The sequence below is a fragment of the Ctenopharyngodon idella genome, chromosome 17, assembly GCF_019924925.1.
Source record: "Ctenopharyngodon idella isolate HZGC_01 chromosome 17, HZGC01, whole genome shotgun sequence".
Lineage (NCBI taxonomy): Eukaryota > Metazoa > Chordata > Actinopteri > Cypriniformes > Xenocyprididae > Ctenopharyngodon > Ctenopharyngodon idella.
The window spans coordinates 34,904,750-34,931,821 of record NC_067236.1 but is presented as its reverse complement, the minus strand read 5'-3'; the positions used below and the strand labels follow the sequence as shown (position 1 = coordinate 34,931,821).

At 35.7% G+C, this 27,072-nt stretch overlaps 2 protein-coding genes across 12 annotated transcripts in view; one reads left to right on the top strand and one right to left on the bottom strand.

The window, feature by feature from the left end:
- Nucleotides 1-27,072, bottom strand: part of LOC127499185 (tetratricopeptide repeat protein 8-like) — a 173,387-nt gene that overhangs the window by 27,879 nt on the left and 118,436 nt on the right. The window lies entirely within an intron of this gene.
- Nucleotides 1-27,072, top strand: part of LOC127499176 (protein NLRC5-like) — a 784,214-nt gene that overhangs the window by 653,558 nt on the left and 103,584 nt on the right. For all 11 annotated transcript variants that reach the window (XM_051869371.1, XM_051869366.1, XM_051869364.1 and 8 more), the window contains 4 exons: nt 5,873-6,046; nt 6,422-6,595; nt 14,731-14,904; nt 26,457-26,630. In XM_051869371.1, the coding sequence (XP_051725331.1) occupies nt 5,873-6,046; nt 6,422-6,595; nt 14,731-14,904; nt 26,457-26,630 (696 nt within the window). The remainder of the gene's footprint in view (nt 1-5,872; nt 6,047-6,421; nt 6,596-14,730; nt 14,905-26,456; nt 26,631-27,072) is intronic.

Sequence of the window (27,072 nt, the reverse complement as noted above, 5' to 3'; positions counted from 1 at the left end):
TCGAGTCTACAAGCCTCAGAAGGACTGGACTGTTTGAGAAACACCCAATATCAATATGCAGGAGACTCCCGGAACTTCCGGAAATGTCTCTCCTGAAATTGCGATGGTTGACATAGTGATAACCATAGCAACGGACAGGACAAAAAAAATCTGATATGTCAAAATAGATCTGTCACTAAGTGTTGTAGTGTGAATGCAGACTAATAGACCTGCCACAACAACACTGACAAGAAAAAGTGTAAGGCCCGTCCAATCGGCCCAACGGCGGCTTCCCACAGGACGGGGAAGGTTTCTTGTGCAAAGTAGTTTAATTCCAATTAAATGTTTATCTGACTCCATTTTATTATGACCTCGAATTTAGGTTGAAATGCCAATTGATTATTGACTATTTATATGATAATTTATCTAGACATTTGATTATTCTGTTTAACTCTTTACTCTTATTGTACTCGTTCATTCGGTTCTCAGAGTCGCACAGGGTCCTCGCACCAGCTGTTATGCGGGCCCACGATCAAAAACTCTTCAGTCTGATCAATAAGCAGAGGTTATGGCTAAAGCAATTTAACAATGCTGCCCATGCTTGCTATTGTTAAAAGGTACCCATGTAGCCCCATACAATCGCCTATATAAAAACTTGGTTAAAGCTCCGACAGTAATCAGGGGTTATGACCAGTACTATGAGGTAATGTCGCCCCTCGATAGTAATTTATCTGGCCCCTTATAGTTAATAATATAACTATATAACAACTTAATTAAAGCAGAGGCAATGACCAGAGATTATGACCAGTACACCTTTGTCTAGCCCCATATAGTGAATGCGATTGAATAACAACTTAGTTAAAGTCAAGCAGTTAGTCAGAAATCGAGAATCTCGCCAGATGTGCCCCATGCTCCATACAATCTGAGATCTAGTATGTACTGAACCCTGATCGTAGATTTACGGTAACAACGGATACATCGTTATCTGCTGAAGTCAATAATTTCAGAGTAAGTCAGAATAAAGCCAAATGTAACAATTTATTAGTCAGGTAAATGTATCATGCCAATTACATAATCAATTCAAAGATGATCAATACAAAACATCAAATACTCAGAAAAAGAGTAAAAAGATTCATACCTGACAGTAGAAAATTGCACATTGCTGAGTGTCCTAGACTCTGATTACAGAATCGCCCCGAGCCTCCTGCAACATCTCTTTAAACCTTTCGACCTTTCGACCTTTAGACCTTTGTACCAGTCATTTCAAATGATACCAAACATGTATAGTGTTGTATGATAACTGTTCACATTAATCCATATAGATTTTGGGGGAATTTCAGGTCATCTCTGCATGTAGAGAGAAGAGATGGGGGAAGAGGGGGCGAAGGAAAGGAAATGTAGATTAAGGCAATGCTGAGGTGTGATTGACTCAGTGTGATTGCGTCTCGGATGGGGATGCTAATTTTGCAAAAGAGAGTTCAAATGTTAATTTCCTTTGTTTTCTCAAAGAGTAGCCCAGCATCAGTCTAGCATCAGTCTTACAAAAGAAAAAACAAATCTGTGTTGGCAGAATATGTTCAGTAACTTCTTCAGTTAGATACTAATAAAACTTTTTCACATGTCCTTTTTAAAGCAGTGTTTATTGAAGGTATTTAATGTAATATTTACTTATAATATTACTCATAGTATTAATTGTTATTATTAGCATTAATAATTAACATATTTTTTATTTTCAAATAGTGACGCAGTAAATACAGCAGATGAAGTTCTTCAGAAGCTGCTGCCTGTGGTTACAGCAACTAGATCAGCTGAGTAAGTAACACTGAGAACAATCATCACTGTGAAAACTTTATAACATTTTTTTACTTAAAATATAAATTAATGGTTCAACAAAAAATATGAGCATCACACTTCAGCTTTTAAACCCTCCACCTATCTGACCTGCTGGGCTTCTATTGTAAGAGCATTACTGTAAATGTGTTTCTGTTCATTTTTACAAACTGAGACATGATAAAAAAGTTTTAGCTAATGTGTTTTAGCTGAGGTAAATGTATGTTCTCTGCTGTGAGTTGAGGCGATCCTAATATTATCCATGTTTCTTTCATGCTATAACTAGTAGTAAAGAGGAAAAGATAACCGGTTCACTCGTGCTCCGCACTGCTGCTTGAACTGAGACACTACAGCGATCTGTCAGCCACATTAAAGAGCGCCAAAAACACATTTGAAAGCTGAGATTTTCTTATCAAAAGTGCATCAGCTGAAAACAGCACAGACTAAAAGATTGATTCTCTGGATTTATGGACTGATATCAGTTCATAAAAATAAAGATTGTTTAAAATTAGGGATGCTCCGATCGATCGACTGCAGATCGTTATCGGCCGATAATCAGATTCTATTGCTGTGACTCAATTCAGAGGCTGCATCCTTCGAAGGCCGAGTGTGTCAATGAAGGCTGTCACAAGGTTTTTCCCGTGGGCAGCTGACTCCTAAAGTTTTTGATATTCTTCATATTTTGTGCGGTGGTTAGTTTGCAGCAGTGACTGAAATTATCTTTTCCAATATAATGATTTTTTACCTTTTACCATTTTTACCTTTATTTTTTAACCTAATTAAATTTATGCCTCATCTTTTGTGTCAAATTAATTAACAAATCTTTTGTGTCATTTAATCAAATTCAATTAGAACAATAAGATACACTAGGGCTGTTACCAATCAAATGAAATTTATATCAACAAAATTAATCTTTGCAATGCAGTGGAAACACAGAAACTGCATCTAAAGTGCTTTTATATGCATTTATACACACTGTTTGATGCAGTTCAGAGCTGACAAATGCATTTAAACTGCAGTTACAAATGCATAATGTTTTAAACATAAAACGCTGAATATTGATATTTTTAAATTATTAAAAATGAAAAGATGCTTTAAATGTGACATCAGTTGGCAGCAAGTCACTGTCAATGAGTGAGTCATTAGTTTCAGCCGATTCATTCAAACGGCTGATTCTTTCAGGAACAAAGCTTATCATAAACTAGCGCTGAGCCCAATCTGCCCTACCTAAACTTACAGCCAGGAGTCGCTACTGATATTGAGTCCGTTATAGCGGTGTCAGATAATATTGTGATTGTTGTTTTAACGATATGCGATCTGAAATTATCTAATGTTTTTTCTCACTTTATAAAAACACACACAGAGAGTCGCACGCATCGCATACACTACGTGATGTAACGTTAGTCTAGTAGGTTAGACTAGTGCGCTGGCGCATTTAGAGTGCACGCTTTCACTGTGTGATTAAAACATTTGTAATGCACCCAATATTGAAGATAAGGGGGTAAAAGTACATCTGTATATGTCTTAAATATTTATATAATTTAATCAATATCACATGAAGAGTGCAGTTTTTCTCCAAATATCAACATGATTACAAATGTGATATTGATTTCATACAACAGTTCAAAAAACAAGAAGTTAATATTTAGTGACTTACATTTTAGATACAATATTGCCTATTTTCGCTCTATTTCCCAACAAAAATATTTCCAAACAAAGCTGCAGGAGTCGGGATTGATTTGCGTGTCTGAGCAACACACGGCGGTGAATGAACGAATCGTTTCAATGAATGATTCAATGATTCACACTTTAAACATTTTGTAAGCTTTATATCCTGATCGCTGAACACATCAGACACACTTTTGGCAGAATTCTAATGTCCTTGCGTTATTCAGCCTGAGGGTGGCGCTCTATCGATGATTGACAGACTTTAGTTCACACGACAAACGCATAGAATGCCATCTTAGAATTGCCTTAATGTAGTATTTATTGTGTCCAAATGTTGTTTTAGAATATTACAAGTTAGAAGTTCCAGTGAGGAAAACAAAGTCACGTCTTTTCTCAGAACAAACATAAAACAAACACAACAGAACTACTGTATAAAGGCTATTCACATGAGCACGTTTAAATTAAAAGATTTCTACTTTCATTAATCTGATACGCTACTCCACATAGGAAGAACAGATATGCCAACTAGTTATTGACCTGAAGCAGACACATATCTGAAGCGGACTGATATCGTCTTGGTCTGGAGTGAGGTTTATGTAAGGTAACGTGAAAATAAGCGTCAGTCTGAAATCTGCCCCAATGGCGCTCTATGACAGCACGCTGCAGTTCCATTTTTCACCACAGATTTACATCATAGACTGTAAAACAATATGGATGTGACGTCACCTGTAGATTTCTGAAGAGCATTTTTGAAGTGAAAATGAGGCCGCTGCCATCTTAGCAACGCGTCACTGCACGTCACTTTTCTAAAATCAAAATAAAACGAACACCTCAAAGTTGCAATAAATCAAGGTAAACACAACAGCCTTTTAAACATCTACAAACATCTCAGTTAGGCTCAGGTGCTCAAAAAGAGCATAAGGAAACCAATATCCTTCAAAAAGTTCTCTTCAATATAATGGATACATAAAATTAAAAAGTCAAAGTCTGCTTACACTGGACGTGCTGGTTTGGGCCTCATCACCGGCTGCAACCACGTCCTCATATATGCTCTCAAATATGAAACACCTGCGATTCAGCAACTACCTGCACATGCACTCACATTTGTGTAAAGTAGCCTTGTTGACAAGTTTGGGTGAGTAAAGGTAAAGCACACAAGATACAAAATAGTCACAACCTTAAGTACACTAACTAGGGGAGAGCGGGGCACAACCTAATGCTTTTTGACTTTCTCAGTTTGTGTAAATCTACTTAGGGTTCAGAGAATTGATTTTGTTCCACATTAATTTCACACATGTCTGCTACAAATATGTCATTAATGCAGTGTATACTTTTTTCTTTATTTACCCCGAAAGAAGAGAAGTGAAATGTGACAACATGCCCCATAGGTGGGGCACACTGTAACATGACCATATGACAGCTTAAAATGTTATCTGATCTAATCAAAATAATATACATGATAAACTAAAATATTTTGTCATTAAAAGACAATTATTATTTCTTTCTAGGGCTGCAACAAACGATTATTTTGATAATCGATTAATCTACCGATTATTGGAACAATTAATTGACTAATCGCAGATTATTACACTGATTAATTAGTATGCTTTGATAGATTATTCCACTTTAGCAATGAGTTAAAATATTGAGTTATACTTTAACTAATAAATAAAAATCACTTCAGCTTTTAGACGAGCCAGTGCCAGTGCTGAACATTGATTAAAATAATATTTTATGAATGTTCAGGTTCTTCCTCTCAGTCTTTATTCACCTTTTCTTCATGGTATCTCAACAGATATTCATAAAAGTTAATTATGCCAATTGTATTGGTAACTGTATAGAATAGCATAGCTCTAATAGAGGAGCACATTGTGACGCAGTGTTACAACGAACCCGATCTGTGCAACTGGAATTTAAACTTGGTTAGTGTCTTCTGCTAGTTAGTGAAACATTAAAGAACTAACAGATTAGAGATTAAAATAATATCAGATTTGTCTGATTTTAAATAAACAAAACAATATAGATGAAAAATTAACATTTACTTTTGCTATTGTTAAATAAATATTCAGTGATATCTTCCAAAGATTTCTGAATTTTGGCACCATTTTTTTCTCTATATTTTGCTGATATGGCAACTAGTAAATACACTAATTTTCATCATGCTATCATGTGTGGAAGTATTTAAACCATGTGTGTTACAACTAACCCCGCTTTAGGTTGTGCCCCACGCTTCCCTAATTACATTTACACAAACACACTCCTGGTTTTGGGAAACAGACTGTAATTTTAGGATGATTCATACAATTGTTTCTACAAGGTTTATTATGTTTTTGGGAAATATGGCCCTGTAAGTTTTGATCTGAGAGAGTGAAGAGTGTGTCATTGTTCTCTACAGGTTGAAGGATTGTGGTGTCACAGATGAAGGTTGTGCTGCTCTGGCTTCAGCTCTGAGATCAAACCCCTCACACCTGAGAAAACTGGATCTGTCTAGGAATAAACTAGGAGACTCGGGAGTGAAGCTGATTTCTGCTGTACTGGAGAATCCTCACTGTAAACTGGAGAAACTAGAGTAAGATCATTTCTCTGACAGTCACATGATCTGGTGCTCAAAGAGACATATTTTTAAAAAGTTCATAGTGAGACCAAAACTAAACTAATGAAATAATAAAGAGTACACAAACAAATAAACTCTATCAATAAACATGATGATGAAAAAAAGAGGTGCAGAAAGAGAAGCAAAATGAAGAATGTTAATTTGTGATAACTGAAGAGGAATCTCATTGAATTCACATTATATTTTCTGTCTCCATCTATAACACTGTTAGTGTGAACATGATTAGATGAATATTAGCTACATTATATCATACAGAGATGCTTTATTAGTTATCTTTAAAACATATATGGGCTACTGAGAGAGTGAAGAGTGTGTCATTGTTCTCTACAGGTTGTGGGATTGTGGTGTCACAGATGAAGGTTGTGCTGCTCTGGCTTCAGCTCTGAGATCAAACCCCTCACACCTGAGAAAACTGTATCTGTCTGGGAATAAACTAGGAGACTCGGGAGTGAAGATGATTTCTGCTGGACTGGAGAATCCTCACTGTAAACTGGAGGATCTGAGGTAAGATCATACGCGACTCTCACATGAAACTGTGTCACTGTGAATTTTGCAATTTCAATAATTCATAAAGTAACATTAAAATGGAATAGAATTCAGGGAAAACTATTATTACATTCATTCATTCAAATTACCATTCATGAATTTAAAGGGTTAGTTCACTCAAAAATTTTTTTTTTTAACCTGTTAGCCAGTTAGTCATGATTAAAATAAAGTTTGTTTATGTAATATATGTGTGTGTACTGTGTATATTTGTTTTGTATTTATACATATACATGTATATATTTAGGGACAATATAAAAATATAAAAATCAACTAGATCAAAAAGTTTGTAGACAAACTTTAAGTTGTCTTGAAAAAGCTGGTCCAGAAAGTTTGAAGAAGTTTTAAAAGTTTGTAGTTTGAAGCTTTTCAGTTTGAAATTGTTTAAGTTTTAGAATTGTAGTTTTAAAAGATAGATAGATAGATAGATAGATAGATAGATAGATAGATTTTAATTTGCTATGTGATTGCTAGGGTACTCGGGGTGGTTGCTAGGGTGTTGCTATGCGGTTGCTAAGGTATCCTGGGTGGTTGCTAGGGTACTCATGGTGGTTGCTAAGGTATCCTGGGTGGTTGCTAGGGTGTCAGATAGATAGATAGATAGATAGATAGATAGATAGATAGATAGATTTAGCTTGACAGATAGATAGATAGATAGATTTAGCTTGACAGATAGATAGATAGATAGATAGATAGATAGATAGATAGATTAAATGAGTTTGAATGAGTTTAAATGGCTTAGAAATAGGAATGGCAGTTTAATTGAGTCTGTGTGTTTGAATTTGAATTTTGACAGTTGGACGGAATGTTCAGATCACCCAAGGCAGTTCAATGAAAGTCAATGGGATTTTTCCAAGATTTAATCAGCATTTTTAGGAAAACCGTGTCTGATCAGTCTGAAAAGATAAGGCAACTCGAGTCAGCTTGAACAGTCTAGGAGGAGTAGCATTTAGACATTTTAGTCTAAGAAGAAGAAGAAGAAGAAGAATCTTTCAAGCCAACTTAATAAATATTTATATATAATTTAAATTATATAAATATATACATGTAAATATTTCTTCAATATATACATGTATGTGTTTATAAACAAAATAAATATACACAGTACACACACATATATTACATAAACTTTTATTTTGGATGTGATTAATCGTTGAACAGCTCTAGATAAACCATATATTATTGCAATCATGTGTTTATTGTCTCCAAACCGTTTCTCTCTGCATGTTATAGTGATCTCTGGATCTCTGATCATTGTTTATGTTAAGAGATTTCCTGGAATGTCACATGATATGGCTGTACTTCTAGTCTCACTCTTGGGGCTCTATCATACACCCGGCGCAACGCAAGAGTTTGTTGCTAGTTTCAGCCTGATGCAGTCTGTGTGACGTCTACGTCACGTCTGCGCCTTAAATTGAATGGAATAAATAGCAGAATAAAAACTAAGACTTTGAGTGAGACGTTCACTGAGATGAGTGCATGTAGCAAAGTTATATTAAAGAGCCATTCGGAACGACATAGACATGAACACATAAACTTCATCTCTAGAGCTGCTCTGAGAGTCACTTCATGAGCATTTTACCGTTTAATTTGAGAAAAAACTATTGTCATATCATATACACACATAAACTTCAAGATCACAGCAACCCGTCAAAATAAAAGTTCGGTTTAACTTGTAACAGAAACAGAGCCATGTTACTATTACTATGTACTATGTAGTCTACTATTGTATTACTATTGTACGGTATTAAATATTTCTTAATGACAATGTAATACTACTACTAGTACAATAATTATTAAGACTTTAGTTTTGAAGTATGGGGAGAGCAGGGACGAAAGTAGCCTACCATTTTTCACAAAAATGTAATTTTAAAAGATAATGTTTTAGACAGCGATATATTTTTGCTGTGGTCAGTAACTCACAGGTGTGGTCTATCAATACCAGGTGGTATTTTGTACAAATGTAGAACGGCTTCAGCATAATTTCACTTTGAACATAAATTGCACATTGTTACTTTCAACCCCGTCAGTTGGGACGAAAGTAACAACACAAGCTAGATTTTTTGTGTTAGTCTTGTTTTTATTAAATATACCTGACTATGACCTTGTTAATATGTAACTGCAAACATATTTTGTCCTTTATCTTTTCAAAAAAATAATAAATTACATTTTCATTTAAAATTGAGAATTTCAGTTTCATCAAATGTTTCAAAAGTAACCCGACAGAACAAACTTGAATTGTTTAGAATATTTTTTTTGTCAATGTCAATTTATTTTATAAAACATTTTTTTCAACAGTATGAACAATATGAAAACTAAATTAAATTAGCATAATATAAATTCTCAACATAGTGTAACAGTCATGTTTCCAATCCAGCTGTTTTTATGCATAAATTCAAAATATAAATTCATAAAAACATCTGAATGGAAACACTGCAAATTCATAGGTGGATGTGGAAAAGCTAAGGTATGGCTAAAAACTAAATGTGACTATGGTAAATGTAAACAGATTGAGTGAATAAATGGTGACATACAGAAATCAGCAACAGATATGTCCAGAAACGCCCTCTCATGAACATCTGGCTGAATCAGACCTCTGTCTGTCTTTCTGACCCTCACTCTTGGCATATTCTGCTAGTATAATATGACATAAACATGTTTTAATAAATGCTGCACCGCAGAGAAAGCCACCACATTAGCAGAGGGACAAAAGAAACAAGTGTTACTTTCATCCCAACAGGAACTCCTGACATTTAAACCCGATTTACTTTCATACTGAAAAGTTCTGAGAAGTCAAACTTCAGGATGTTACAGCACTAAATAACCTGTAGATTGATCATTATTGTGACACATGAAATGAGAAACACAACTTGTAATTAGAAAAAAATGTACCGCTTCAGCAGTTTATTTACCGTATTCGAAAACTGCTTTCCGGTCCTAACCGCGGGAAACAATGATGAAATCACATGATGTTTGGCAGCTCCGTCAAGGGTTGCGTGCTGAACGTGTCTTAACTTGGAATGCAAATGTAGTCCGAGCTCTGAGAAAATTGCTTTGTTACTTTCGTCCCGCGTTACTTTCGTCCCGGTTCTCCTCTAATAATCACACAATTTTACAGTAACCCTCTAGCGGCAGTTGCACAGAACTTTGAAATTGCCGTGAAGCAACCGTTACCCTCGCCATGGTAAACTGAACGATTTTAATGAATGTAACGTTAATGCATGTATGAATATATCCACACAAAGCGTGACGCCAGAGATTGTATATTATAGGGAGATGAGAGGGTCTGTATCTCTTACCATTGGAGAAAGCGTAACGGCTAACTTAATCACGTGCGGCACCTCCTTATAGTGGACTTCAATGGCCTCCAAACGGTTGAAGGTCAAAATTACAGTTTCAGTGCAGCTTCAAAGCGTTTTACGTAATCCCAGACGTGGAATAAGGGTCTTATCTAGAGAAACCTTCAGTCATTTTCTAAAATTTTTTTACAATTTTACACATTTTAACCATAAATGCTCATCTAGCTGAATCGTATCGCATCGCATCGGTAGCTGCTTCACATGTATCTTAAATGTATCGCATCGGCCTCAGTTGTGGAGATGCACATCCCTAGTGCCTAACAACTGAACCCTCTGAGCGTCCCTTACGCTCGCACACTTATTTTGTAATGTGTATGCTTACTATTGAGGGCTGCTCATTCAAGTTTAGATGAGGTAGATATGTTCTTACAACCATTTACAATATTTTACAATACCATAAAGTAAACTTTTGTCAATAATGTACAACATTAGTCATATCAGCATAAGCAATCACTTAGCATAAACGTGCACTACAGTATGCATTTAGTACATTGATTGTGAACCACTAGAATAAGCGCTGCGTGAGCAGGTAGAACACGCAACAGCGCCACATTTGACTCTGAAACATGCGGAGCATACGTGAAATTATAGCCTTTTGAAATTGAATCACATCAGGTATCACGATCTATGTTTTCCCATCCACAAAATGTGGGAAGCACTGAAAGAGCTTAAAAAGGAAACTTAGCTTTGCTTTGTGAAGACGTTGAGATTTATGGAGGGTGAAATACTATGGAATCCCAAGTCTGCCAAAATTAAAAATAAATGAATAAATATACAAAGAAATGTAAAAAAAAAAATAAAAAAAAATAATAATTATTATTTATACATTTATTTCCTTATGTATATATTTTTTTTCCCACATTTTTTCTTTTATTTATACATTTATTCATTTTGATTTTTATTTATATCCACATTTATTTATTTATGTATTTATTTCCATATTTGTTCATTTCCACATTTATTCATTTCTACATTTCTTTATTTTTACATTTATATATTTTTACATTTCTTTGTCCGTAGGGTAATGAGGAGGGCGTGGTTTACCTCAGACATAGCAATCGAGCTCAGAGTAGGCGAGAGCGAAGCGTTGAGGCCACAGTGACACCTTGTGATGTGCCCGAAATACAAGAACTAGCCTATTGACGTTGATACTGGGATGATTTGGATATGGCCAAAATCTTATATCACGGGTTAAGTAATATCACCCTAACTGTAGGCTACTGTGTGACATGGATAGGCTACTCTGTATTCTGGACATGGCCGTAGAACATCGTCTGGTCTGGATTTGTAAAATGTCCTGCGCTGGCAAACATGAACAGCAACATCTTCAGCAGATCTGATAACTCTGAAATGGAAGCGCTTGTTATTTCCCATTATTAATCATTTGAATGAATGGGTTTGTGTTTGATTGAGACTCGGACACCGGTCAGAACACGGAAAGGAACCAGCACACATAGGCTACAGTGAAGTCGACGCAAGCATATTGATCAGTGCATTTGAAACGAGACCACATTCACTTCACATTCATACTTCCTACTTTTACATGCACGACATGTGACAAACACTTAAAATACTACGCATATTTCAAAGATCCAAAATAAAACGAGGCGTCGGTTACAGTAGAACATTTTGTCCCGTCATGGAGACATATTGCGCATTGCACTGTCTCCCATTCAAAACAATACGAGTGACGCGTCTTGTGTTATTCTGTCTGCTTGTTAAGTTGTGAAATTATGCCAAAGTATTTTACTTTGAATTTCTTATAAATAAAACAACATTTTATAAATAAAACACCCCAATCCCCCCCATAGATAGATAGATAGTTCGTTAGTTAGTCAGATAGTTAGTTAATGAGTTTGAATCAGTTTGAATGGCTTATAAATAGTACACAGAATGGCAGCTTCATTGAGTCTAATGGGCTTCAGAGTGTTTAGATTTGAATTTGACAGTTGGAGGTTGATGGAATGTTCAGATTTTCAATGTAAGTCTATGGGAGTTTTTCCGAGATTTGATCAGCATTTTTAGGAAAACCGTAAGTCGGATCAGTCTGAAAAGATATAGCACACTAAGTCAGAACAGTCTGAAGGTCTGAGCCGAGTTTGGTGGTTGTAGCTTTAAAGCTCTAGGAGGAGATGCAGTCTAAAATGTGGCTCAGAAGAAGAAGTTTATATAGATCAGTAAAAGGCTTTTTCAAGCCAACTTAATAAAACACCCCAATCCCCCCATACCCTGCTCTCTCCACTACACCAATGCCCTCCACCCATCTCTTCTCCTCTCCTCCTTTCTTCATCCTCCTCTCTCCTCATATGATCTCCCTCTATCTGTTCCACTCTTCCTTCTCATTACACCCCTTCCTCTACCCACACCACCACCTTTACACTTACACCTCTTTATTTTCCCCTTCTCTTGCTTATTCTTATTCTTTTCTTGCTCTATGTAAACTTTCCCTTTCATACTTTCCCTGTCACATTATGCAATAGTGATAAATGTGTAAACAGACAGAAAAACTGAATCTCCTGTGTTGTGTGTATTATTAACCAAACAGTTATCATTTTGGGGCCAATTGAAAACATATCAAGTGCATTTGATAATATGACACATTCAAGAGTTTTGTTTATTGTGTTTGGACAGATGGTACATAAATGTTTGTGAATTGAGTAAAGCCAATAAAAAAGCTGTGATCGTGTTTTGAGAAAATGATTCGCATGATTTGCAATTTACGTGAAATGAATAAAAACGTAAAATCTGTTTAGGACAATTATAAAGTGCTCAGATCACTGTGTTAACTGATTTGAGAACAGTGATCCGAGTTTGGAGAAATGTGAAACACAGCAACACCTACATCACACAGTTCGCTAAATAGTTCATTTTCTGCCCAAAACCATAATTTGTTAAATAAATACAAACTCTACATTTCAAAACGCTAAAAACCTTTTTCTACACACACTAACTCTATCAAAACACAGCAAACCTGATTCAAAAGAGTCGTTCTGTCAAACACCAGCACTAGTTTTCTATCCAACATGAACATATAGTCAATCAAAGTGCAATGACTGTCAAAATACTAACAGCTGATGGCATTATGAAAACTGCATTACTTGTCATGTTTCAGTTCTACCTGCAGAAAATATGAAATCCATTGTTTTTATAATTCAGTTTCCTTTTACTGCAGTAACAGTAGAGCTCTTACATGTAAGCCATTCTACATTTTTGGTTGAGTGTTGAATGTGTGCATTCTTGGAAACATCCCAACAGACTATCTAAAAGTGAATGAGTCTTTACTTTATAGAATGTACAGTAGAAATAAAGAAGAAGAAAGTAACAGAATTGCTCAGGGCAGCCACTGGTCAAATGAGTCCCCTATGCTGAACTTCAGTTGCCCCTTTTGTTGAAATCTCTTTCTGGGGGTGGGTGGGGTGTTGATGGTGCCCATAGAGGGTGGGATGGTGTCCCCTTAGTTAGTGCCCTACACAGACCACATATTCAGCGTATATGAAACAGTGGTAGAGGAATCGGTTTAGTAAAAGCTTTACATCAAGCTTTACATGAATTTAAATGAAATTGCTGCCATTGATCAACAACAAAGAAGTTTTTTTCCCCGCCACAGAATAAATAAGTATAAAAAGTAATTGTGACACAAATAAAAACAAAATTCTAGGAATTGTGATATAAAAACTATATGAATTGAGAGAAAAAAAGTAAGAATTGTGAGATAAAAAGTCACAATTGCCTTTTTATTTTCTATTCATGGCAGAAATAAGCTTTCATAGGTTCATCATGTGTAAAAGAGGAAAACTATAGAGACGCACAATCCAGCACACAATCTTACTCCTCTCCCCTAACTCTTCTTCTACCTTGTCCTGATCCAACTCTTCTCCTCCTTCATCTATTCCTCTCCTCCTTCATCTATTCCTCTCCCTCACCCAGACATTTTTTTCTCTCTCTGCTCCTCTGTGTTGTTCTTCATCCACACTGAACAATGAGTCTGTGTCTATTTTACTGTATGTCCATGTAATGAAAGAGCTTCAACATCTGACTATTCCTCCAACTGAGATTGGAATCTGCTATTTCTCAATATTTCTCAATATCTGCTAATTATAAATGCTTATCAATTGTTTCAGTATTTGTTTTCTAGATTTTTTCAATACTTTTGAGCTGCTGTTGGTACAGAAGTAGAGGTTTTATACTATATTTAAAGATTGTAACATTGGGTCTTCATTTCTGACATGCTGTGTTTAAGCATTTGTAAATAAGATCAGAAAGAAATTTAAGCCTTCTAGAAACGTGTTAATTGACGGCATTTTGTGTGAAAACGACATGAATTATGGTAAGGTCACAACAGATGGATGTTGTGCTAATTGTGTTTAGAGTTTTGAAAATGTGATACAGATTGGAGAAAAGTGTGTTAGAAATTGAAAAAAAAAAACATGAATAGAAGAACATGAAGAACATGAATTCATCCTTAATGACCATCACATCCATCTTTTTTCTGTGATCATCTTTCCATATTATTTAATGTGATAATTTGTTAACATAATTTCTTATATTCAGTTTTTATATTAGCTTTCCCTCTCACTCAAACACACACACACACACACACACACACACACACACACAAACGTAGTAAAACTCATATCAAATATTGGGATTTGTGCTTTTGTTTTGGTTTCTTTTTAATAATGAAGTCTCTGTTGATCTGATCTGAGAGAGTGAAGAGTGTGTCATTGTTCTCTACAGGTTGTGGGATTGTGGTGTCACAGATGAAGGTTGTGCTGCTCTGGCTTCAGCTCTGAGATCAAACCCCTCACACCTGAGAAAACTGAATCTGTCTTGGAATAAACTAGGAGACTCGGGAGTGAAGATGATTTCTGCTGTACTGGAGAATCCTCACTGTAAACTGGAAGAACTGTGGTAAGATCATCTCTACCATAAAGACTGGAAGTGAATAAGGATTACAGTTTTTTACAATCGCTAGGACACATTTCTCAATACTTAGGTCACTTTTTCAAAACTCTTCACACAGTTCTCCTAACCAACTTTCATCTTGGCACAGAGGTTAACTTCACATTCAAAATGCACCAAATCTACCAAAACACTTCATACGTGTCTCAAATCAACTCATTCTTCCAGAACACTAGCAAAGGTTTTCACTGAGCAAACACACTTTGTCACTCATAAAACATCGACCTAAAAAACAAAACTAACATCAGTTAGCATTATACAATGTTTTCTTTTTTAAAATTTCTTTACAAAACAAGAATGACACTCTCTACTGCTTATAATTCACTGCAGTTTATGTTACATGGTCCATGTTTACATTACAGAACAAAATTATTCCTAAGTTTCCCCTTTTGAATTGATGGTAATGAAATTGAAAGACTAATGCTTGTGTAGGTGTTCAGTTTCATCTAATTGTTTTGATAGTATTTGATTTTTTAGATTCAGAATATATTTCATAACTATATTACTGTAGAAATGTAGCAAATTTCTGTCTTATTCAGTTTTGTATTATGTTACTGTTTTGAACTTAAGTTTAATGGTTTTGAAAACAGTATGTAAGCATGTGCAAATTGGCCTGTACGTACAAAGAGTTTTGGCAGTTGTTGTGTCTGAGTGAGAAAAGAATTCATGAAAATTGAGAGATGTAGTCATTGAATGCATTTTGTGCCAAAGCAATGATAATTGATCCTCAGTTTAGCCCACATAGACTTCTGTTGTGCTCACTGTGTGAAGAGTTTTGCAAAACTGACCTAAGTATTGAGAAATGTGTCCTAGCGTCTGTAAAAAACTGTAATATGTAGATAGTGCATACAAAAAATCCTTTGGCATAAACCCCATCCGGCGGTTCAGTGACAGATTCCTGCTTGAACCGTCAGATCCTGCCGGCAGTAGAAGGAAGGGGTGAGGAGTCTACCTGAAAAAAAGAAAATTTAGATCTAAATATATTATTATCCTGCAAAAGAAAGTAAAACTAACAGTTTGTAGGGGAATTTTACAGTTAAAGACCCAAAAGACCAGATATGATGAATAAAGACCCGGAGTCAGAGTTAAAAAAATAATAAATTGAAGATAATTTTACTGAAGAATAGTTTGCAGTTTCATCAGCAGAAGCCAGCTTTAAGTCTCACAAGGAGTTCGTAGGCCGCTCTGCGTACATTCACATTTCCACAACAATTATACTCTAACAGAGTCAGCTAACTACGTCATTACTTCAGGTTGAATGATTCTGATTGGCTAAGAAAAATAGACAAATTTTGTAATCTTCCACATATGGACAGATAGTCAGAAGCATATCTCCATTCGTCACGATGCTGACGAGGGGACCCTGGATTTAGGCACTGGATGTCCTTTTGGGGTCATGACATGGCGTCTGCTGGTCTCAAGAAGAGTGCCAGTTGTCCACCAGTACAAAGGACCTGCACAGAACACTTAGCGCACATACACAGATACACATGATTCACAGCTTCTTCAAGGTTGAAGTTGATCTGAGCTCTGCTCTGAGCAGGAAACTTTCCCAAAACATAAAAACATACTGATAACATGTTCTTTTCTCTCAGTGAGAGGTACAGACAATATTCAAAATTATTTTCTAGTGTTTGAAAAGGAAAAGAAATGCTTTAACATACGTTGAAGAAGTCATTCAAATAATTTAACAGAAAGATAAATGTTGGTTAATAACTTAAAAGATATATATTAAAGCGGCAGTGGATTCCAGAATCCACCCCTTCAGTCCCCCTTAAAGGCCAATGTGGAGTCCTAAACACCACATCTGGTCTAACAATTTAGGCCGCTTCAAAATTTTACATTGTTGACCCATGCTCCCCTGGCAGGTTAAAATGGTATAAAATAGACAATAGGTTTTCTGTTGAAGGACTTAACTAGAACAGAATATTCTACAGAGCACGTAGTGCATTATTGACCTTCAGTCCTTACACATATTTGTCTTTACATCAATCCTGGCTATTTGGTTTATCATCAAATTCCTTGACTACAAAACAAATACATATTTATTCTCTGGAAGCCGGGCTAAACGAGTAAGCACTGTTACTGCATTCCTGGCATGGGCCAGACCCTCAGTCACTCCTCAGATACTAAATACAGACATTTCCTGTAATCATAAACACCAGGATATATACACTGGTTTTTAGAAAACTATAATTTCCAATTTATTATATAATACAAGAAGATGGATCGTAAATCCACTCCTTTCACTATACTCCTTATAGATAATTTTTAAAGATTAAAAACAAACTTGTGGTCTAACTCAAAATAAACGTTAAAAATAAATAAGACCCATCATAATCCATCCAAGTACTTTAAGTCTCTTAAATCATCCTTCAGTTTACAGTCTATAGACATATCATGTACCACCTTAACTGCAGAACATCTTTTAAATCTCCCTTTTTTAAAAAAAAAAACACCTTTAAAAATAAAAAGAAAAGAAAACAAATTTACATGACCATTTCAATTATCATTTTCAATAAAAGAGAGAATTGTTACTTTTACGTAATAACCCTTTTGTTAAGATTTCTTTTCACAACAGATCCATTATAGCCCATAAAAAAAATTGAAATAAATAAATTAATAAATACATAAACCTAAACTTTTTAATCTTAAAACATTTCATCAAAATGACATAAGCATCAAAACATATAAATTCAATTATATCAACAACTTGTTTGTTTTGACTGCCATATATCTTTATCATGACATCACTGTTAATCATACTCAATACCTAATTATTTTTAATCCGAAACTCAATTTTCCCAACATTTCACAGTACTCAGACCATGTCAACAGTACAGCATTCAAAATCAAATAATTAAGACTTCCTTTAAAGTCAGTTTTAAACTCAAATGTCTTGTCAATTATAACTGCTTAGGCTAAATGACCAAAATCTTAACCCTCTTCTTTGGCAGTGATACTTATCATCTCATTAGATTTGCCACTGCACCAAAATTGTCATAAACAATCTGTATCGTCTTTTCATAAGATTCAATCTGAAATATCAACATGTCAAAATTTGTCGTTTCACTTAACCCATCTGTAATGATAAAACACTCATTCCAGAGGTTAATGACAGATACACACTGAGGACAGAATATTTCCCCAAACTAACACATACAAAACATAAAGTTCAGCCACCATCACACACACTCACACGAATATGAACCGCTCATTGTCAAGGTTTACTTTTTGTTTTAATTCTAAAAACATATTTAAACTTCACATTTTTCCTGTAGGTTTTACTCTTATTCAGTCTCAAAGCATGTCTCTTCACTATAATTTGTTTTTAGAAACGTCAGCTGGGTTGTTTTCGTTCTAATCTCATTGCTTTGTTTAAGCTTTAGCAGGCTGATAACAGACAGACAGAGTACCATCCTTGCCTCCACCCCAGCAGTCTCTCTCTCTTACTGCACAAATAATCTTTTCAACAGAATCACAAGACTAATTTAGACAGAATGTAATGTTAAATTCATTACTATATACAGAATAATCATTAACCAGTTTTAAAAGGAAAATGTATATTGTTCAAATAAAAATCATTACCACAATCTCAAATATTTTATTCTAGGAGGTTATCTTGTTTAAATGTTGAATTCACTTAACTTTCTCTTGAATCTGCAAAAGCAGTCTTCATCTTTAACCACCACCATGTCTATGAATTATCCTATGCCATGTCTAATGACCTGCAGGAGTAAAACTATAATATAGACACATTAGTTCAAAATAAACACAGCCTCACAGATTCAGGGATTCATAGTACTGCTGAATCTGAAACTTCTATACAGTTCTTGCCAATAGAGCAACCAACATCATGTTAATAAATTTTGCTATTGTCTCCCCAGAAATGACGGACAATCACCTCATGGTCTCAGTTGGCTCTTGAAAGCTCATTCCCATCAGCTCTTTATAAGTAATCTCCTTTTCCTCAGGGTCTTGTCCCCTGACATAGTTGCTTGTCACAATGAAAAACAAGCCATCCTAGGAATGCGGTTTCTGGTGAGTGGTACAGAGGAACATTTTTGGGTCAGACTGCTGTACCTTTCACAGGTCATCCCCCCTTAATGATGCTGCTGGCCTCACAGACATCCGCTCCACTCTCATACCCATCTCACATTAAACACCTCCCTTCAGGGTAGATGCCCAGTGGCGGCGGTGACCCCCTGCCTTAGGTTGTCCCCTGTCTGGCCAAAGAGGATCTTACCCATCATTGAGAAATCACCTCGTGCACACTGGTAACCGCTCTTTCCCATTATGAAATCTTTGACAGTTTTCTTCAACAGAATCGTGTGTTTTCTGGAGCTTAGGGAAGTTGCATTCAAGAGCCACCAGAGCCATTGGACTGCCTAATAGTCTTAAAACATGGAGACAGGTTAATGACAGCAGTATTTAATCACTAAAATCCATGAGACATCTCTGTAGCAGCAACATAAAAATGCTGAGATTATACTCAGTGAATTTAGTTTTCACAATTGTCCATTCAGTGTAGTGTTCTGCTACATCTGTAACTCGAGCCATCGGCCCTGCACATGGTGGTGACTAGGATGAGACAAAAAAGTTACTGGTCATAGAATAAATTCGTCAAAATAGTCACTTCTATCATTCAAGGTCTGTATTACCATTTTAAAGACCTCTTTATACTCATTGAGTTTTCCTTTGACAAATTTAACAGCTAATTGCCCTCTTTATGGCAATCATTTCTTTTAACATCTCTGTGTCCATGATTTTCAACTGAGACACTGAGCTTCACTATAAATAGCTTGTTATCACTTATGACACAAGCTCAGATAGCAGCTTTTAGCTGACTTTGAATGAGAGAAAGGGAGACTCTTGAGGCATTCAGGACTGGTACACTGCATTTTCATAAACCTGTAACATCAAACTTTACCTATATCTTGTAACTCTGGCCCAGCTTAAGACTTTGCCAGATTTGACATGCTTTATATTTGTCATTTACCCACATATCAGGGAATTTAGAAATTACAATCAGGTCGAGTCTCTGTGAAACTGGCAATCCCATTTTTGCCATTTAAACCCTTTATGTCACTTTGACCATCAAAAACTAAATATTTAGAACTTGGAGGTCCTACATCATTTTAGTTATTTACACTACAAAACATACTTGAGACGGTTCAAATATTTTTCCATAAAGTGAAACTTTCAGAACATCCAATCGTCCCTTTATATATTTTTGTAACTCACGTTTTAGATTTATTGTCTGTAATTTTACATTAACCTGTATTTGTCCATTCAATATAAAACTTATTATTATAGATATTTCCTTCAAAAGGAATTCCTTAAGACTACAATCTTATGACCTTATTGTTATCTCATGTTCTTTCTCAGTTTCACAAGCCCATTCTCAGACAGAGTGGAAGTCTCTTTTTTTGTTCCTTTTCTTTCTTTTGTTTACAATATTTGCGAATATGGCCAAGTTTCCCACACTGTCTACACCTTTTAGGTGGTCATTTACAATTAAAGGCGAGATGGCCCTGCTGACCACAATTAAAACACTCCATGTCATCTTTATCACATTGGGTAATCAGATTGAACCATCCCTCAGTTACTTCTGGGATTTTTCCATCAGGGGTTAATGGTACCCCGCCCATTTTACAAATCCATGAATAAGCACAAACAGCTAAAAATGTGAATTTTTCTGGTTCTTTCTTTGTTTGTAGCCAGTCAAGTTGTTGTTTAACTTTCCAATCAGAACCAAAGGGCTTTTGTTTACGTATTTAAACGTTGATTAATTACCATTACAATAATCTCACTTAAACATTTGTTCACTCTGTGTATTTGTCTTCACAATAGAGTAACTTTGTTGCAATAGCTTACATGCAGCACAAGGAAGATTGATTTCAAACTGAATTGAATTTACAAAAAAGACAAGTAAACATTAAATAAAAACAAATGAAACAAATTACCTTAATTCAGTTGAGGAATTCGAAATGCCAACACTGATTTTTTTATATACAGTGTGTCTTAAGAGCCATATAATATGTTTATTTGAATAAATCGAACATCAGAGGGGTTTGACCTGTAATGTCTGTACAATGTAGTGATGCAGTTACACAGACTAGGTTATTTATATGTACAAATCATACAAATGCCTCATTCTGAAACATTTCTAACATTGTAAAGAAATTAAAGAGCCACCTTTGATATTTCAAAAGAGTTTCTGGTGCATTTCACTTACAGCCAATAAGATTTCCTGTATCATTTTCATCGGTCAGGCGTGGAGGTCTATTCTGATTGGTTGATAACTTTTGACAACGTTTAATCCAGGAGCAAAGAGAATTAAAGGGATAGTTCACCCCAAAATGAAAATCCGCTGTTGATCTACTCACCCTCAGACCATCAGAGATGAAAAATGTTGAAGGTGAATTCACAAGTGTGATGCATTAATTATATTGGTTTATTAGTGAATGTCATTATGTTTAACTTTGCTTATATATATTTTATGGAATGTCACCTACAGGGAAGTGACAGAAATTAACTTTACTTTAAGAGCCAATATTTGACCTCTTAAATTGATTTTCAGGGATATTTTCTAACCATTTTCTAACCAAAAGGGAATTTTTTACACTGCAGTTACAACAGCATTAAAAATGTTGATATATTTTTTTTAATATAGAATTTTGAATATAGAAAAAAAAATGAGATGGGGAAAAATTAATTATGGTTTTAATTATGAAATTAAAACAGCCAGTAGGTGGCAGTAAATCACTGTCTTAATGAATGAGTCATAGAAGCATTCATTCAACTGATTCATTCAAAACGGCCGATTCATTCTGGAACGAAGCAAGTGACTGAATCACTGAATCACTGAACCGATTTGTTCAAAACTCCGGATTCATTCAGTAAGGAAACACCACTGTGTGTTGGTGCTGCAGAGACACATGCCTCTTTTGCTGTGGCTTGTTTGAGATATTGTCGTTGGGAGAAAAAGAGTAAAAACATAGAATATTGACAATATTATGTCTAAATTGTCACTATAATATTAACTTTTATTTCACTGAACTATTGTATAAAAAAAGTATTTGTGCGCTTGCGCGTGAGGGCTTACAATGAGTTACAAAAATACATAACAGCTACGACACTGTATGTGTACACTACTTGCTTTATGCAAGCACTATATAGGATAAATCACTATACAGGATTTAGCCTATTATACATTATCGACACGAATTGATAGGTGAAACAACAAACAGCCACCCACAAATAGTCTATAAACAAAGCATCAGGCTGTCTTTGAGTTCACAAGAACAACGGTTAAAGTTACTCGTCAGGCTACAGAAGAATACCAGAATTCCTCTGTTAAATTAGGTCTAATACATCGAGTAACGCAGAGCTATAACAACCCAAACACATAATTGCGAATAACATGCCTCACCTTAACACAGGCCTGGGATCAGCTTCCTTTGCTGTTCGAGTTAACATGTACTAAACATGAGTGGATTTTGCACCGCAGCGCCCCCACACCTTGATGCTCATGACAAGAGTAGCATGTATATCTTTATTGAAGTGAATTAGGTTTAAATCGCCGTCATGCATGAATGATATTTTTGCAATTTTACACATAATAATGCACGATGATCACATTACACAAAACTGAAATTGCACGTCAAAATAACACATTGTCAATATTTTTTGAGACCCCCAAAACTTCACAAATCCCTTTTTTAGGGGAGCCCATGTCTTATTAAGGGGAGCCGAGCTCCCCCTAGCTCCCCCGTAGTTCGCACCCAGAATAAAGCATTAATATGTGCTTTATAAGTACTAATAAACAGCCAATATCCTAGTAATATGCATTCTAATTAGCAACTTTAATAGTGAGAATTGGACCCTAAACTAAAGTGTTCGCTGTGATGACTTTCATAAAAATCATTTTAATTATTTAAGTTGTTATAAAGTCATTCTCGAGTCAGACAGTTCAAGTCAAGTCTCGAGTCATTGGATCTCAAGTCAAAGTCAATCATTTTCTTCATTTAGTCAAGCAAGTGTAAAGTCCTTAAAGCAGGGGTCTCAAACTCAAATTGGCTGGGGGCCGTTGCTGTGATTGACACCTCATAGGAGGGCCATTTTAACATTCAAGCACAAGAAAGCACAACATTTCTGAAAATTTACTTTCCTTTGAATTATTTCTCATTTACTTCAAATTTCATTACTAAAATATTTTTGCCATACTTAATGTAAACAGCAGTGTCTCTATCATTGTTACATACAGTATTAGTTTTTAACAGTTAGTGCAAATATTTTCCCTTACTTTATTTTAGCTTAAATAACATCAAAATCTTGCACTGAACAACACTGTACTGAACAAATGCAATCCCTGAATACATTTGTACACTATTCTATTTCTTGTCAGACACCTGCAGCGCTTCTGCTCACACAGCTGAGCCACATTTGCCCAAGATGCTGTTTGAGCATCGGTAATGTTTATTGGTAGCATCGGACGCGTTTCGGTGGTTCAAATCGATGCTCGCGACTTGCGCGTGAGCTTTTACTATAATTTGAGCAAGCGCGCTCATAATAGAAGCGACGTGGTCGAGATGCGCATGCGGTGCGGCGCGCTCGTTTTTCCAGGCGCGCCTATGCCGCGGCGAGATGAAAACATCTTTCAGAATGCCACAAGTGCACCGCAGGTCATGTGACAAGAACCAACCGATGAGCTTCGGCCTTTCCGTAACAACACCGAAAGCTCAGCCGAACAGCTGATCATAGCTGTACAGGGCGGGTTTTTATTTCTCATCTCCATAAATATATCTAGTAGTAGAGCTAATGCAAGGACTAGAAATCATTTTTTTCTTTTGCTGAAACTTCCTCGTCATCGTGGACAAAGAGTATAGAACCCAAGATGTGACACTTTGATATTTTTTGGGTAACAGCCACTAGATGGCGCTCCGGTAGCGCGGCCGCCATTATGGGCTGAAAATACTAACTGGACCATAGAATCCTTCACATCTTACTCACCCAAAATCGGCGAATGAGAAGCGCAATAGAACAGTTTTTTAAATTAAGTCACCAGTAAACTGGTAAATGTTGTATGTCTTATATACTTTTATTTTACCGGTTCTGGAATCCAACTATTCAACCATCTGAGGTAACATAGTTAGCCTACTTTATTGAGTATTTCCATTTTATGCAACTTTACACATTTATTAATAGTAAATTAATAATTAATAAATTTAAGATCATCATGTTTGCAGCGAACAATATATTTCAGACCTAGTGGAGTAATAGTAACAATATCTAGGTCTGAATTGAAATATATATATATATATATATATATATTGTACCTTTTAATGGATCACGCTACAAACATAATGATGCATTGCTGTGTCCCTTATCGCATAATTCCCACTTTTGGACACTTTTGCTTTAACGGACATTAGACAACACTGCAAAATCAAGCTGTTACATTTATTTATTGTCCAACATTCCCAATTTTTCTGATGCATGTCCTTAATTTAATTTCATATGTTGGTAATAATTCAGTGTTTATAAGCCTTTTAAAGAATTTTAACCCAAAGGTTTTGTGAAAAAAGTGGAAGACTTAAACACAAAGTGTGTAAAATAAACTGTAAAAAGGATTTGATGATCACTAGTGATAGTATTTTATTCTGTGTTGTCATCATTCTGGTTGGATTTCAGCTTTAATGTACTTTTTTTTTAACAAAGCATCTGATCTTGCCATAGAAACTAGTGGACTGCCGACTCGCTTTCACCCCAAAATGGCGGAAACGCAGGGCCGCTGCTGGGCGCCGGTGTTTCAATGGAACGTTCTATTGAGTGTCGCTTCTTGTTAGTGTATATTCTTTGTCGTAGAGAGCGCAGCTCATGGTTGCATAGCAACGACAGACACCACATGAGCGAAAGCGCTTTGGAAAGAAGGAGAAAGAAGCGCGGCCGCTTATGTGATGCGATATGTGAACGGCCCCTTAGAACGGCGACTTTTTCTTTGCATATCAGACAGGTAGCGTTTCCATTAAACTCAACGAAAAATTACTGCAATGTCCATCTTTCTTGAAACTGTCTGTGATCCTCATCCACTTTACTTTTTCGGTTCGCATTCGCACTTTGCAGCCAAACAACAAATAAACTACGAAAGCCCCGAACCAGCTCTCATCAAATCTGCCTGTGTGCTTCTTTTTAATAGAATCATGTCATTCTTTTGAATATGGAATATGGTATGAGACAACTAGAGAATAATAATAATAATAATTTAGCGGGCCGGATTATGTTTTATTTTTGAGATCAGTTGCGGGCCGGGTGGAGGGGGAGTGGGGGCCTTAAATGGCCCGCGGGCCGGCAGTTTGAGACCACTGCCTTAAAGGGTTAGTTCACCCAAAAATAAAAATAATGATGTAATTAATTACTCACCCTCATGTCGTTCTACACCCGTAAGACCTTCGTTCATCTTCAGAACTCAAATTAAGATATTTTTGATGAAATCCGATGGCTCAGTGAGGCCTCCATTGACAGCAAGTTAATTTACACTTTCAATGCCCAGAAAGGTATAAAGACATATTTAAAACAGATCATGTGACTACAGTGGTTCAGCCTTAATGTTATGAAGCGACGAGAATACTTTGTGTGGCAAAAAACCAAAATAACAACTTTTTTTTCAACAATTTCCTCTCTTCCTCCTTCTCACGAGAGCACTACGACACATGCGTGTGGTGATGTGAGATACATGTGTCGTCTCATCGTCTGAATTATCCAGACTTTCAAGCTGTGGCATGACAATATCACAATCGATGCAGCACACGCTCTCCTGTTCAGTAGGCATCGCTCAAGTCACTTTAAGCAGTAAAATTACACTCATAAGATGCAGTATTATACTGTGCAGATCTTCAGTAAACAATGTCAAGATATGAGACTTGGGAAATTAAAATATGAAACTATGGGATATATATTACTCTATAACTGAAGTGGATAAAATATGTTCATTGTGTGTTATATATAATCATACTCTTATTTATAACCACAGAGAGTTAAGTATTATTACAGTTATGAATATTCATTAGATGATGCAACATTATAAGGTTGTTTATAAAGCATTATGTGTGCATTATGATGCATTAAGAATATCCTTATAATGCATTATAAACACAGGCTTCATAGAAAGTGTTACTGAAAAATGTATTTGGGTGATTCTCACATCAGTGTGTTGATAGGAGAGCTATAGATGTCATATCAATTATTCTTATTCACTATTATAAATCTGTAGTAGAATTTGATGTCAGAGTTTCAGTATCTGAATATTGTGTTCAGGGGGTAAAAAGAAGAAGAATATGATTTCAGAGGAAACTGACTTTATTGATCTTTAAATTGATTCATTTTCTTCTCATTGTCTCTCTCATCTTATCATCACACTGTTAGTTTGAATGTGATCTTGAGAAATTCCTTGTTGATCTGATCTGAGAGAGTGAAGAGTGTGTCATTGTTCTCTACAGGTTGAGGGATTGTGGTGTCACAGATGAAGGTTGTGCTGCTCTGGCTTCAGCTCTGAGATCAAACCCCTCACACCTGAGAGAACTGTATCTGTCTAGGAATAATCTAGGAGACTCGGGAGTGAAGATGATTTCTGCTGGACTGGAGAATCCTCACTGTAAACTGGAGGATCTGGGGTAAGATCATACGCGACTCTCACATGAAACTGTGTCACTGTGAATTTTGAAATTTCAATAATTCATAAAGTAACATTAAAATGGAATAGAATTCAGGGAAAACTATTATTACATTCATTCATTCAAATTACCATTCATGAATTTAAAGGGTTAGTTCACTCAAAAATGATTTTTTTTTCAACCTGTTAGCCAGTTAGTCATGATTAAAATAAAGTTTATGTAATATATGTGTGTGTACGGTGTATATTTGTTTTGTATTTATACATATACATGTATATATTTAGGGACAATATAAAAATATAAAAATCAACTAGATAAAACAGTTTGTAGACAAACTTTAATTTTGCTTGAAAAAGCTGGTCCAGAAAGTTTGAAGAAGTTTTAAAAGTTTGTAGTTTGAAGCTTTTCAGTTTGAAATAATTTAAGTTTTAGAATTGTAGTT